Source organism: Serinus canaria, chromosome 13, assembly GCF_022539315.1.
Source record: "Serinus canaria isolate serCan28SL12 chromosome 13, serCan2020, whole genome shotgun sequence".
Taxonomy (NCBI): domain Eukaryota; kingdom Metazoa; phylum Chordata; class Aves; order Passeriformes; family Fringillidae; genus Serinus; species Serinus canaria.
Genome location: NC_066327.1, coordinates 6,667,229 through 6,683,707, shown reverse-complemented (window position 1 = coordinate 6,683,707; position 16,479 = coordinate 6,667,229). Strand labels below are relative to the sequence as shown.

General features: G+C 37.8%; 1 protein-coding gene across 1 annotated transcript in view; it reads left to right on the top strand.

Annotated features, from left to right (window-relative positions):
- Positions 1 to 5,975: 5,975 nt before the first annotated feature.
- GABRG2 (gamma-aminobutyric acid type A receptor subunit gamma2) overlaps positions 5,976 to 16,479 on the top strand; it is a 61,583-nt gene continuing 51,079 nt past the window's right edge. Inside the window, exon 1 of the mRNA XM_009091344.4 lies at positions 5,976 to 6,082. Coding sequence (XP_009089592.1) covers positions 5,976 to 6,082 — 107 coding nt within the window. The remainder of the gene's footprint in view (positions 6,083 to 16,479) is intronic.

Sequence of the window (16,479 nt, the reverse complement as noted above, 5' to 3'; positions counted from 1 at the left end):
CACTGCCACCCTCTCTCACCCCCAGGAGTGAGAGCTGGACAACTCCAGCATTCTCCTTTCCCCTGTGGCTGGTGCCTGAGTACAGGAAGCAGAGTTTGGCTTCCTGGGATGGTTTCAAAGTGTTCTGAAACTCAGAGTTTCAGCACAAGGCAAACATGGGGAGGAAGCTGCAGACTGAACACAGGGTTTAGATTTAAGCTCTTAGTGTGAAGTACTGTGCACAAGACTGACACGTGTGAATACATACCAATAAATGTACTTATTCAAAACCCTTGGAAAGCAGAATCTTCTCCTAGGCATTAACAAAACTGTTCAGCAAAAAAACCCATTAATTTATTCCTCAGAAAGTACCTTAGTGTGGTGATTTCTTCCCATAAGAATTCAGTGTGAAGGAACTGGGCCCTCTAGCAAAGGCTGCAGGGTAAGGAAGCTGAATCAGGTCAGGTGCAGGGAGTGGGGAATGCAGTTTGCTCCAAGAGTTTGATGACAACAGAATCTTAGATGTTTGCAGCACAAAACAACATTTGGTAAGTCTGCTCCTGGCAGGAGCTTGTACATCTAAGCACAGTGTGAGAGCTCTTAGCCAACAACTTGTTTTCTTTACTGTTTTAGCACAAGATCAAAGCACGTAAGCAAACAGATATTTTAGGGTTGTGCTTTGGTTGTGTTAGGCTACCAGAATTCTTTCTTTTAAGTGAAGTACTTGGAAAGTGATTGCTTTGAATAGAAACCTGGTGATGCAGATTGAATAATATCTGTAAAAATGTTCACTTTGCATTAAATCCTGGAGTACCACTGTATGTGGTAGTGTCTTAGGAAACACTTCTCAATTGTAATTGCTAAGCTTTAAAATAATTGTTTAAAAATAATTTTCCAAGCAGCATAAGACTTTGGCTTTTTTAAATAATGCAGTATGTGGAATACTCTAAGAAGGTGGCTTCAGCTCAAAGGGTTTCTTGAAAGAATTACTATTTTTAACCCATTTAGTCTTTTTTTTCTTTTATTCTGACAGCTTAAGTGAATCATCTTCCAAATAAACAAGACTGAAACAATGCTTAAACAATGCTTTTCCAGTTAAATAAATAGATATACCTTAGAGTCCTACTTCAAAATTCTGTGGCATCCATATTCTACACAATGATGGGCAATATTTCTGACTCCATCCAGTATTCACCAAAATTCAGGCAAAAGTAGCAGCGAGATTCAATATTAAGATAGGAATTTTTTTAATACTAAAACAAACAATTATATTTAGGTTACATTTGGAAAAATAGAACTATGGTTGGATACACTGTGCACTCTACTTCTGAGATCATCTACTTGTTACTGACGTGAAATTATGCATTTGTGCAGATGCAATAATTGCTTTGGACTTGGCTCCCAAAGCTCTTTGAAAGGTCCAGATTTTCTGTTGATTCAGTCAATAATCTTCTCCAAACTATGATTTTAGTCTAGCACTTATCTAGTGCAGTTGTTGTTCAGCCCACCCCCATACCCCTCCTTCACAGACTGACTGTGTTTTGAGCACATGGATTAAAAGAGAACGAGGTGTCTGGGTGCTCTAAATGAAATCCTCCCATGCACAACCATGAACACACATGTACAGCAATAAATGTATCCAACCATGACCTACCTTGCTCCTAGGAGTGTTTCAAGATTAATTTTTAGGTTTTCCACCAATACACCTATTGATGACCAGAAAATGTGTCAGAAGATGGACCATGGGGAAAAAAGAGAGATTATATCAAATCCTAGATCACATCAAAGAAATGCCTTATATTGGGTGCTATTTTCATTTAATTAATACATTTACCCAGGGCTAAAATATGCTAGGAGATTCTTTGAAGAAAGCAAAATGCTATCAATGTTATAACTACTATTATAAAATCTCTCTATATATTTAGCTATATATTTATTATATAATAAATATTTATATGTATTTACATATAGATTTATACAAGCTATTTTTAAAAATATATGGATTCATACAGTTCAAAAGTCTTTTTATTTATAACTAGGATATTTTATTTCAGAATAAGAATAATTCAAAACAGCAGTTAATGTATTTTTCTAAGCATCAAAACGTTACTTGACATGTAATAAATAGTCTCATAAACTATAATAATAGATAATTTAACTACCTAGATGTTTCCTGATTATGCCTTTAAGAAATCATCCTCAGCATGACCAATATAAATCAGTTACCTCTACCCAAATCATGTGCCATTTGATGAAATTAACACTTTATTTTTGGTGGTTTACTTTGTTTTTGTCTAAAGCAACACAAGGAACAACAAGCTGAAACAGAAAGAATTTCCAGACAGGAACATGTGGTAAGAAACAATCTGGCAGGATATTGACATTGACAGAGCCCTTTTTTTACTTTATCCAGCTTTTGTAACACCTACTTTTGCATTTGCTTTTTAACATGAATCTTTTTCTTCTTTCTTTCTGATGTGTGATCTAATATTTGATACACAGAAAATAAATAATTTTAGGGTAAGAAAAAGCCATGTTTTCCTTGGACACAGAGGGAAATGACAGGAGCTGAGAGCCCCCTTATAAATGAACAAGGTGTCTCCCAAATTCACTAAGATACTCTTATAATATTCCAGTCTGATACAGAATGCATCTTTTTGGAACAATGACTTCTGTGTTTAATTATTCTTCATAGGATAATTTTTTCAAAAACTTGAAATGATTTGTTGTGAAGATACCACATTTGTGCCCAGAGACAAGTTACTATGTGGGATTGGTTTATCACAGCAAAGGTGGCAGGAAAACATTTCACACTAGGCAGGGTCCTCATGTAAATTTGATCCTTTGTGATAATTTATTATGATGGAATCCTAAAATATCAGTGTCTGATAGAGCTTGTGGGTACAGAAAAAAGAACACTGTGCTTCAAAGATAATGTGTGTTCAGAGAGAAAACAGCCTGGTACATTTTTGTTTTTTATGGCAGCTCTATCTGCTACAGATAAACAAAGTTTTTCCTAGCAGAGGTTATCAGCACAATACAATAATATTGAAATTCATTAAGCATAAAATGTGGGGTTACATTCCCTTTCTTCAGACTGAGGTTGCAAAGAACTGCAAGGACAAATTTGCATTTAAAATTACTTAGAGCCGAATTGGTATTGCTTGATTATTGGTGGATAAGTTTTATGTATTGGGGTCAACTATTTTAGCATTGAAATGATCTTATCTAGGAGCACTCAAAAGCCTGGCTTGGCCATTGTGTGGTTCCCTGACTGCAACAGAGGCCAAAGATCCTAATTCCCACTACCTAAGTCAATGCCTAAATGTCAATTGCAGGCAGCTGAAATAAAAATTAAAGCTGATGTGTCTGGAAAGAAAAATTGATCATAATATGGTGCTGGAAGTGTTAATATGAAAAAAAAATCCACACAGTCTTCAGAGTATGCTTGTCTATCAAAACCCACTGATAACCAATTAACAATGTGAATAGAAGGTAGAGCTAATACAGTACCCACAGGAATAATATTATCAATGCTCTTCTACATCTTTTATACCTCTGATCAATCCAGGATTAGTATTACAGTATTACAGACTTACCACCTGTGAGATGGGAAGCCTGGAAAACTTCCTCAGCCTTTGACATCTGCAGGTTTTTCTTCTATTGCAGACCCCTTGCCCCTCCTGGAAAGAGCAACGAGCTGACCCTCTGGAATGAAAGTGCATAAGAATTTTGTAGAAATACAGAGCTCTTTTCAGACAAGAAGACTTTGCTAATGGAACATATTTTCAGAAAAAAAAGTGCAGAGTAAAGCTGCCATGCTTGTGCAGACCCGGTTGCAGTAGCCAAGACAATAAATAAGTGTTTGCACAGTTCAAATTCTTCGCTATCAACAATTCTGATTTCCTCACCAAAAAATACACAGCATTTGCATCCTTCAAAGGAATGTTGTGATAACTGATGAGAGAGATTACAGCAGTAAAATCACAGAAGCGTCATGTTTACAGGTAATGAATTGAACCATGAGCAAATGTTGATATTCGAACATGCATACATACATACATACGTATATATACACATACATATATATATATATATGTATACGTACATATATATATATACACATATATATAAACACTGAGAGGAAGAGAGATATGGGGAGAGCACTTAAAATATTTTATAGCTTTCTATCAATGAAGAGGCTGTATTTCACAAATTGGTGGAATAACTTAATTAATAATAAGACCATTGACTGGAAATATTAAGTACAGGTTTGCAACTTTTTACTTTGTAAACACTGATAAAAATACAGTGACTGGATTAGATATTGGCTCCAATAATCATCAAACTATACAGGAACAAAAATGCATTTAATTCAACTAATGATATAGATTTATTGATTATTGTCAAAGTTAAATGAATTATGTTTGGAAACAGAAAAAGTTAACTTAATGGCTGAAGGCTGGATCTGTGTTTTTAGAGACTCTGAGAAAGCAACTACTGTATTTAATTCTGATGGATAAATTTTATTTTGCACTGGGACATCAGGAACTAACAGATTTTCCTGGGTATTAGAAGGTTTGAGCAGAATCCAAGTGTCAAATTTGGTTCAGACAAGAGTAAGTCTAGCGGGAAATTGTAATGCTTTTATTTTATTGGGAACATTTTACTTTTCCAGCATTCAAGTTTTCTTTAGAATAATTTTTTATTTATTTGTCCCTGAAGTTTTAGAAAAGTGGGCTTGGGATGGAAGAAAAAATGTTCCTGGTGATTAAGTTTGCCCAATCTCCCAGTTCATAAATGTCATTGGGTTGTCTTGTTATTGTCTACATTTACTTTGATCTAGACAGAAAAAATAGGGGAGGAAAAAAAATGTTATTTTAGATCATAGTCCAAGTACCTATTTTAGAGTGAAGCACTCTTACTTTATGAAATCATGAGATTCCCTGAATTATATACTCCACTAGTACTTGCTAAATTGCATTTTTGGACGATGGAATTTGGGATTCTGGTTCCAAAATTTGGCAGCATTCATCTTCCATAGTCCTCTAGTGTTTCCCCTCTGGCCAGGAAGTGTTTCCTGTGTCTGTGGAGCCTCTTTTATTAGGGGGAGGGGAGATAAAAACCTTGCATATTCCCCCTGATCCTATCACACACTAAATCACCTCATTCATACTGACTCCACCAATGCTGCTTTCCCCATTTCCTGAGTTACTTAGCAACAACCATCCCTCCCTTTTCCACTCCCCCATCCAACCTTTCATTTTTTTCCCCCTTTGCAATCACGATTTCCACGCTGTTTAGAAAAATGAGGATGCTCAGCAGCATTGGGCGAGCTTTTCCTTCCAACCTCCTTTTTTATGCCTGCCAAATCCTTCTCAGCTCCAAAATAAAAATCCAGGCTGCCTGCATATGTGTAATCAAAGGTTAAAAAGCACCCTGGCTGACACCACGCATGTGTTAATCTGTGCTGCAGCAGAGTGCATCATTTCCACTTTGACCTCAGAGTTAATCTGCATTCAGGCAGAAGCTCCATTGCTTTATTCTTTTTTTTTTTCCCTCTCATTTACTCTTTGTTGCTTTATTGGATTTTCCTGCATGTGTGTCAGCAGCTCCGTAAATGTGTACGTGCTCCTTTCCTTGATGTTTTTATTCTGTGAGTGTCTGTGATTTTCGCTTTTTGTTTGGGTTTCATTTTTTTCCTTTTCTCCCAATTATATTATTTCCCTAGATTTGGAAGCTGCTGCCTGCTGCCAGAGCTGACGTTTTCTGATTATATCTGCAAAGGGCTTGTGCAGATCTAATTTCTCTCCCCCTGCATATTAATTCCCGCAGCTGGGCGCAATGTCTCATCCCACTGACGGGACCTGGTAGGGAGGAGGGAGAACTACTACCAAAAAAAAAAAAAAAAATTAAAGAAGGGGACGGATCCATCTGCAACCGAGAGGAAAGGGGGAAAAAAAGCTGGGGGGGGGGGTGGGGGGGCTGGAATAGAGATGATTCCTCCAAATCCAACAAGCCTGGGGAGCACTGCATTCTTGAATCCTGCATTTTCTCTCAAAATGATGGTGTGGGCACTTCTGTTCTTCTCTCTCATCCAGTGGTAAGATGTGCTTTCTGATTCTGTTTGGGAGGGTGGGGGGAGAGGGAGGGCTGGGGGGGGTGAAGAATCTGCGAATTTGCTGAGCTGTCGTGAGAATGCCAGAGGTTTGGATAGTGGCATTGCATTCATCTATCTCTAGCAGCTGAGATCTTAGAATGTTTTATTTCTCTCACAATTGTTGTCGCTCTGACACGGACAGAGGGAGGGTGAGCGGCGGGTGTGTGTGATGGTGGTACATGCCGGGCTGTTCATAGAATTTGGTGCCATATTAATGAAGCCTTTTATCTGTGAATTAATCGCTTGCTCCGGTGCACGGAGCTGTGTTTTGCGGGCACAATGTCCGTGCATTCCTGCTTGTTTTCCCGGAGCGGGCAGCCCCATCATGGCTGTGCGGGGCTGCGCGGCGGAGCGGGCAGGGCTGGGTACCAAGGACAGGGATGCGGGTCCCGCACGGCTCCTCCCGGCTCCGCACGGCTTCCCCGGGTCCGTACAGCTTCCCCGGGTCCGTACAGCTCCCCCGGGTCCGTACAGCTCCCCCGAGTCTCTCACAGCCCCCTGGATCCCTCACAGCCCCCGGCCCCACGCATCCCTCCGGTGCGGCGGCCGCGGCTCCGCAGGGATGCGATAGTTTTGGGGTTCGCACCGGCTGAATGTTCCCAGCACACCCGACTGGTTGTGCTGGCAGACACGCTGGGCATGCTGCATGTGTGTGCATCATGCACCGAAACGGAAAGGGGTGACAATCCCACAGCACAGGAAGCAGGAGTTCAGATGTGGATGAGCAGAAAGTGGAGGGCGGGAGAATTGCTGCAGTGCCAAGCTTTGCGCTGGAGCAGACATCCCTGCAAAAATGTGTGGACTGTGCATTTCACAGGTTAGATGAGGAAAAATCTCTGCACGGCAGAGTGTGTGCCTTCCAAGAGGCAACAGACCCCTCCCCAGAGCTGCACGAGCCATGTTGTCACTAATGCCTTCGAGAAGTTAGTGCCCACTCTCTGCTACTACTAACGCTGCATCACACAGGCTCCTCAGATTTACCTTCTTTCCCCTTCCTTACTTTTACATGGACACCACCACACAAAAAAGGGGGGGGGGTCTTTCTCTTTGTTTTGGTTTTTATTTTTTTTTATTTTTTTTATTGGTTGGTTTATTTTCTTTATTTTTTTAATTTAAATAAAATCAGATTTAATACCTGCAATGGTAGGATCTTAATTCTAAGCCAAAGAAAAGGCCAAAATGATTGGTCGGGGAAATGAAAAGTTGCTAGGTTTGCAAGTAACTTTTTTTCCACACAAATAGAACTCTGTAAAGAATTCCTGTTAGAAGAAACTAAAAGTGGTTGAAAACTGAGTAGAAAATGAGATAAAACTCGGTGAGCCTACCATGAGGGTACTTTGGTGTTGGGAGTAAGACAGGTGTGAGATATTTTTGACCCTTATAGAACCAGTTATGGTTACTACCTGAATACAGAAATGGAAAAGTCAATTTTTAAAGTATTTTATGATGGGCTTTCATATTATTTTGACATAAAACTTCCACTAAAATAATCCCAGATACTTATTTTAGCACACTTCCTTCTTTTCACTCATCTTTCAGAAAAGCATTGCCTGAGAGGAATTTTGCCAAAATTATTTCATAAGCTTTAAAAGAAACCCTTCATAGTGCAACTTATAGTTTTAGCTCAACAAAAAGTTCTATATTCTGCTCACAGCTCTCTGATAGTCAAGATGGTTTCTTTTGACAGCCTCCTGACCTCTTAATTTTGAAAGAATAAATCATAGACTGAGAAATAATAGCTAGAAGTAAAGGGAAAATTATTCTCAGGGCTTTACAGAAACATTTTGAATGAGTCAATATGCATATATGATTTTAATTCTAACAATCAGGACGTTTTCCTCCTCCCATTGTGGAAGAGGCCTTGTTATTAGTTTTGGAAACTCAAGGACCAAGACAGAGTTATAAAAGTTGAACTTAGATACCATTTATTTATAGCCAAGATGAAGGGTTTTCTTTGTTAAAAAGTCATTAAACACTTCAGAAAGAGGGTATTATTATTGTATTGTGTGTCACTTTTCTTGGGCACTGAAATTTAGAAAGGCCAAGTGAGCACTAACAAAGATGCTCCACATTAAACATCTGAATAAATGTGTTGACATCAATCAGAACACACACAGAAGTTTGAATATTTGCAGAATTTGATCAAGGTAATGATTACCATTACTGTGCACAAATTTGAACCCTGTTAATACAAAAAATTACTGTATAGGGAAATTTATTGCTGCAAAATCTTTAGTATTTAGAAGATTGAAGAAAGAAGAGGAAAGTTAAGACACCACTTAGGCATTAATGCAAGTAGGTAAAATTCTAGCATTGGCTCCAGTAAATAATGAATTAAGTCAGAAAAAATGCCATTTTACAGCACTGTGGTATTTTATCTTTAGAGAATTTGTATCACTTTTATGAAATGCACAAAGTACATCCTTACAACTGGGCACACTGAAGTTTTAGGTAGTGCTTTTTCCTAGTTGGTTTCTCAACATTCCTAACTGGACTGCAAACTTGCACAAAGTTCCCTCCTCCTCTGACCCCTCAGATCAGTGTCACAGAGTATGCAGTCCATCACATGGGCTTGGAGCTGTGTCCAGTGAAAATCAGTCAGCTCCCAGTCTCTGAAAATTGTATGTAAAAAATCCTCGGATCAAGAGACAATTTAAAATTATTTAAGAAAATATATTTGTACACCTGATGGGGTTTAATCAGAACTAATTATTTGATGGTCCTTATCAAACATAAAACATGTATTTTAAACATTTCATGTAATAGAAATCACCAGCAATTTTTCAAAATGTTTTAAAGCTGTACTTTTCACATTACATATATATGAGGTTTATCAGGTTTTTTTTGCAGAGCTTTAACAAATTGCCACCAAAAGCTACATAATACAGTGGAAAATAATGTTCAGATGGGAAATATCAGACTTTTTTTCACTTGTTTGTGCCCAAGCAGTTTCATGGCAATATTTTTATGCTGCAACTACATGCCTAAAATTGAAGACTGTCAAGACTGATCAAAAAACCCCATAAACAAAGCAATCATTTTAGCATCAAAATAGTCTGGTGCCTAAACGAATACATGTAGTTTTATTAGTAAATTAATGAACATGGGTGTAAATAAAATTCTTTTGCTCTTGTTAAGTGATGTGATATAATAACAAGAACATCCTTCAGATGGACAGTCACTTAGAACTACTGTAAACCTTGCCAATATAAGTTTGGTGTTAATCCTGCAGCCATAGTTACTCATACATTTCCAATAATTTCTCACAATGTCTAACACTAACACTAAGCCAGAGGTCCCATTACTGGAATAAGGAGTTGCTCAGCAAGAGGCAATTTCTCACCTCACAAGGATTGGTCCCCTTTAAAGAACTGCCATGATAGAAGATGTGGATCTAAATTCTGATAAAATATGAATTTTATCCATATGATAAAATATGACTTTTATCCATATTTTTTATGATACCATAAAACTGAATATTTTGTACACCCCAGTGTTTGTATCAGCAGAGCTAAAGCTGTGCGGACACAGGACCTGCACTACCTGAGCATGTCAGGGGGAGCAAGGCCTCCCTGTGAGTTTTTCATGCTGCATTCCTGCCTGCTGGGAGCTGCAATGCTGGGACACAAACTTAGAGCAGTTCTTATTGTCATAAAAACAGCACCAAAACCACTGACCTAAAGTAGATTTGAAAATTAGGTTAAATTGTTTATTAACGACTTGATGGGGCAAAAAAAGACTACAGTCACTGTTTCCCTACTTGAAAATATATGATTTAGAAACATGGATGGAACCCTTTGACTAACTTCTACTGTAGTGACTAAACCACCTAAACATAACCTGCATGCCAAAACTCATGTATTCCAAAATACTCCAGTGAGTATGGAAAGCAATGTTAGATGCCTTTCAGAAAGTTTGAATCTTTGAAAATCTAAAAAGTGAAAGCCCATAATAAAAAACTATAGAAACTGACTACAATAAAATATCTTAGGAAATTATTAAGCTCTTTTAATGTAGTATTTCCCATATTATTCATATTATATGTCTTCTTCATGGGCATGCTTTAGGGTCTTTGTGGTTTAAAATATTCATGACTAATGGCAATCTGGAAAAAGTATCTTGTTGATTTGGATTGTGTTTGCACTGGTTTCATTTATGCTACATTCAGTCTATTGACATATATCACTAAATTCTGTAGCAGTTGCACAAAAATTTAAAAGGGGAGGAGTGAATGGATGAAGGGAAAAGAAGCAAATGTCTGGTCAAGGGGAACTCTTTCCAAGTCTCAGTCCCAGTACAATTAAACTCTTATATGCTTAAGTAACGGCCACCACTTTCTCCAAAAGAGAACTGAAGTGTGAATTGAATAATGAATTATTAAAATATTAGATAAAGCATTAGAAACAGGTGACCAGGAAGAGATGCACATATTTATAGGATGGTTGAAGTCTTACAGTACCTTGCAGACATCCATTCCAGTAAGCTCCAAGAGGCAGTTTTAAGGTCACTAGCTGTGCCTGGCACTGTCCTGCAGAGAGAGATGTACTGGCTCATTTGGAGCTGGCTCTGTCCTTTCAGCCTTCCCCTTGTCACAGTGAGTGTCAGCCACTCCAGCTGTAAAATATATATATTATTATTATTATATATATTCCTACAGATATAGTCCTATGTTCTATTAGGGTGATCATTTGATTACTTTTATTTAGCATTCATGGGGATAATTGGAGTGTTCTGGAGTTCTCTCTTGGTGCAGTCTGAACTGCAGCTTTGCAGACCATGGCACCTGCAGCCCCACACAGAAACCTTTAATGCAGAGGGAGAGGTGGCTTGGGTGACACTGGCAGTGAGTTGTGTAAGATTGCAAGTGAAGAACTCAGTGGAAGCTGGAGGGTGGATTAATGTGAATTCAGGCTCAGAAAATCACAGAATCACTGAATCATTAGGGTTGGAAAGGACCTCTGGAGATCATCCAGTCTAACCCCCCCTGCCAAGGCAGGGTCACGTGGAGCAGGTGACACAGGAATGTGTCCAGGTGGGTTGGGATGTCTCCAGAGAGGGAAAATCCAGGAACCTTCCTGGGCAGCTGTTCCAGGGCTCTGCTACCCTTAGCATAAAGAAATTCTTCCTCATGTTGAGGTGGAATTTCTTGTGTTTCTGTTTATGGCCATGGCTCCTTGTCCTATTGCTGGGCACCACTGAAAAGAGTTGGACACATACATATAAACACAGAGATTAGGGAAAAACTTCCAAAAACCTGATACAGGATTTCAGAGCTGAAGAGTTTTTCTTTTTCATTGTTATGCTCCATAGCCTATTTAGTGTTGTACTTTTAAAAACAGATTTCTATTGCAATACAAACTTCATTTAACATGAATGATAAAATATAATTGTCCATTTTCCCAGTTTTGCCTACTAAGAAACCAACATCATATCCAACACCTAGTGCTGAAAATCTCAGCAGTTCTGGGAATCTTCTCACATGACAGGCCTCATTTTATCCTGTCCCACTGAAGTCAGTCCATTGCTGAGAAAAGACAGGGCATATCCAGTATAGATTCTTACAGGTAGTTTTGTGCTTATCTAAGAACTGGGAAATCACCCAAAGTTAAATTATAACTCAGCAAGAATCTTCAAAAAGTGTTTCTTACTCTGCATAATGCTTTTGCAGGAAGCTCTCAAGCTACATTCCAGCTGATTTACAATACCTCTAAAATTTTTTTCCTTCATTTCCTCTTTTTTATTCTATACAGATGATCAGCTAAAACTTCACCCTCCTCTTCAGACCACAGAGTGTAACGTAAATTGATCTTAAATGGCACATAAGTCTTTCCCTGAGCTTCTGGACAAAAAGGAATTTCTCTATTTTAGTAAATGAGCTGTTTTCTCTGAATGGAACTTCTGAACTGGCATGAGGGAGGCTTTTTGAGAATACAGGAGAAAGAGATGTATTGATTTTCTTTTTAGAAAAGATATGACAGCTGATGATAGAAATGGACATCCAGATAACTTCACTGGAAGGAGATGTAACTTTCTGGGCTCAAAGCAGGAAGTTGTTTACTTAGAACAAGAGAAGTTTCTTATACAATGAATAAAGAGCCCTTAGAAAGTACCAGGAAAAACCACAAATTCCAGAAAAAAAAGCCCACCACCATAGTCAGGTATCTATAATTATTATTGGGTAAGGAAGATCCTTGCTCATGGAATGAGACTAAACTCATTGAGCACCAATGAAATTAGGGACTACAACTGCCCCTAGAGAAAACATCCAACACACAAAAACCAAGGTGAAGACATATTTTATGTGATGGAAAGATGAGAAAGGAACAGTATAAAGTGTCCATTGTAGATGTACTGATTTTTTTAGACTCAATTTGGTGAGTGACTTTTGATGACTTTAAGCTTAGCATTCACTGCATGTTTCCTTGTGACAATGGATTATGGCCTAAGTTGTCATGGAGCTGTAAGGAGCAGAGTGTGAGCCTGAATTCACCTAGAGTGTATGCTTGTGGAGGTCTAATGTCTTTAAGAGCATTTCATTTAGGTGAGCACCTACCTCAGAAGAGCTCTGGTGCAGTAAGCAGGAGCTTTACTGTTTGAATTGGGTCAGGTTTCCTGCTTTAATGTCCAGAAGTAACCTGCTTATTTGATTCTTCTAATGAAAAAAATTAGCTTTGCATTAAGCCAAGAAGTAAAGAAAACAGCAAAACAGAAAATAACATTAATTGCTTTAAGATTTTTCATAAGAAGTGGTTAGAACATAGTTTATATCAGAATGTGTAACCATCTCCTTCAATGTGAGAAATTTACAAAAGGACTATACATTTTCCTTTTCATCCATATGTAAAAAGAGTGGGTGGAGGAAGATACATATTTTCACAAGTTCCAACACCTGCCAACTGGCTCAGACAACCTGAGGTAAAAGAGGGGTGATGGTGGTAGGTGGAAGAAAACTCTTGAGAGAATAGTGAGGATCTATCTAGTGTGATTCTGGGGTATTTGTACAGTTGCAACAAAAATTTAATATGCTAGCCTTGTCAGACTGAATATTGGGTATTCAGTCTGACACACGGTGATATCCTCTTATTTATATAACAGTAATATTTTTAACACAACTGCTGTCAAAAACGGAGGCTTTAATGCTGATGCAAACCACCAGTGACTGCATAAGCAGAAGAGGAATGTAACAAATACCTTCCCATGTAAATGACTACCTCAGCTGCATAATGTTTTTTCATGTGATGTCCCAAGCAACACAGAAAAAGTTGACTCCAGCAGCTTTACTTGTTCTCTCTTACATAAAAGACATAGAGGATACAATGATATTATCCCTGGCTGAAAACTTATAAAAATGTTTTTCTTTCTAATAAGTGGGCTGATGCAGAGCCCAAATATTTATATAGATTCAAGGAGAAGAAAAATATTTTTAAATCCATTAAACTCAGTGATAGCACTTCATTATAGGAAATAGTGAAGCTGCACATTTCTGGAAGAAGAGAGATTTTACCAGGGATATTTCTGCCTGATTTCTGATTTTGTTTTGCTCTTATCCTCTGCTATTGACAGCTGCCAGATGCAAAATACATGGCACAAAATACCACTGATCTGACCCAGAGTAATGACTGTATAATGGTTACAGAAAAGTGATAGCAGGCAAGAGAAATTCAGTAAAACATACAAGAATCTTAGTGCAACAGTTTATCACCTCTAAAAAATAAAATCATTATTGTTTAAATAATTTTCATATCTTGAGCATCAGTTCTATTTTTTCTGATCTAGTGGAAGGACATTTTCACAAATATTCAGTAAAGAACAACAAAATGTGTAGGCCTAGCTGTGAAATCTGGCCATTGTATATGAAACTAAATATTAGTCTTAAAGATAGAGCTTTCATCTGTTTGCAGACAGCCAGCAAAACATTAAAGAAATATCCTTTTTACCATATCTAAACCAACACACACAGATTATTACCAGAAATAAAAGATCAATATATGTAAAAAGCTATTTAAAATAAATGAAGGATAATAGTGATCTTTCGGAAGGAATGGAATAAGAAGTTATTTACTTTTTATGCTTGCATAAGCTCTTTCTAGATGATGCAGGTAGTCATGTATGAAATTGTATTTTTTACTGAATGTCATCTTGGACTTTGATGTGAACCCTTGAGATTAAAGGCCACCTTTCTTTCTGAGCTATTTATCTTCTTCAACTTTTTCAATGCTCCATATTCTGCTGAAAAACACTTCTGGTTCTATACATGGATGAGAAATACACCTTGAAGGGGATCTCATACATACCCCTAATAACCTTCTGCCAGAATTCCTGCCCCCCAAAATAGCGGATGATATGAGAAAATGAATGTTTTCCTTCACTAGTGGCTCAATGTTATATTGTGTAACACAAATAGCATGTTCTGGTCATATGAAGCTTTTGTTAATCCACAGCAAGATATCTTCAGATTCAAACAGAACTCTGCCTGCTGCAACAGATTGAGGATTATCCGCTAAATTCCACTTTCATTTAATTCCCTTAGATTATTTTCCAAGAGAGAGAAAAAGAGATAGCAGGAAGAAGAATGAGAAAAAAAACATTCAGAGAAATTAATCAGATGATGCTAGAAAGCCTTACTAAACTAATCAATGCATTAGTCAATGTGTTACTAAGTGATGCACTCTGGGACCTGCTGAACCACACATATGTTTGCCAGAGGTGGAGAAGGGTGTCACCAAAACAGAATGAGGTGTGCCCATGATAACCAGGCACCAAGATCAGGTATCTCTTGGACATTTTGTGTACATCCCACTGAAGGTGGCAGAGTTTGTACTCTGCTTTTCCTCTCCAAAAACTGCTAAAGACACAAGAGAATTCACACTACAAATTAACACTAAGAGGGCTTCAATCAGGTACTTCAGCAGATACTGAAACAGGCAAAGGAAAACAGTTTATCCACAAGTCTGCAATGACTTCTTCCCTCTGCTACCCTGATCAATGCCAAACGTTTCTACTTTTATAGCCCCAAGAGCCATCCTTCCAAAATTCAAGCTTTTGAACTGACTCTCTGTGCAGAAAAACAATCACCTGATCCCCCAAAAATCAATAACATAATTCTATATGCAAATCATCAGTTCATTCTTATTTTTGTGAATGGACAATATTTTCAAGACAACTGTGATACCATGGCCCACACAGATAAAACAGGAAAGGCAAACAGGCACACAAATGTCAGTGAATGAAGAATGCAAACAAATAATTGATTTATAATTAAAATTACAGTCAGCTTGACCTTCTTAGATGAATTACTGATAGTCCTTAGATTTACTTAATTCAAAGAGTAAGGACTTCAGCTATGAGTGCAGGAAGGTTGTACACTTGCTGTGTATGAATAAGAGGCAGAACTGAACCTGGTTTGGAAGAGAATTAAGAAGACCAGAATTATACAACATTTATAATATAATGACAAGAAGCCTGCTATGCTTCAAACAGAAAAAAGTGCAGGGATTGGCAAGATGAGTTATTGTGTTCAAATTAACAAAGATGAGAAATGCACAGCAACAAAGATGAGCAGTACAAAGAGCCTGGGTATATGTTTTGGGATTCAGAGACCAGAGCCATTCCACACTTGAAGAAGAACACAAGAGAGAAAGCTGGTAGTGGTTTCAGAAAGAAGATGGGGTGTGTGACCCATGTAATAATATTTACACTGCCAAGAACTGTCTTAGTAGCTGAACTTGAGTACTAAAAAGACACCTTTTGGCTTCTCTATATGTAACTTAAATGATACATTCTGCTCCTTGAGCCAGTGAGGGATCAAACAGGTTTGAGTATTAAAATTTTGTTTTGTAATGGAGTAAAGATATCTCTATTTTTTTGCAAGGTGAGGATTTGGAAGAGGGGAAGGTTACCAGCAGTAAAATACTTGGAGCTCCTTAGAATACAATTACAAATATTACTACTCTTTCCTTAGAATATAATTACAAATATTACTTCTCTTTTAATGAAGCCAAATAATTTACCACTATCACAGACCACGTTGCATTGACTAAACATACTGGATATTTGTAACCTCTTTGGGGCAAGAACAATCAACAATGCATTAATAATGCCTTTTCTCATTTTATTTCCTGGTTTCTAAAGGAAATGCTAAAAACTTCACTAAGCTGCTTTAAGGACTTATAGCGTGCACTTAAAATTACTTAAAACCTTAATAAGGCTCTAATGTAGCACATGAGATTAAAGTCATGACAAATCTTTTGGGCCACATTCCTAAATTCCATGTCCAGCACAGCTAACAAGCCTTTGAAGGCTATATTTAAGTGGTGAACAACATGAAAATATTCTTCTCT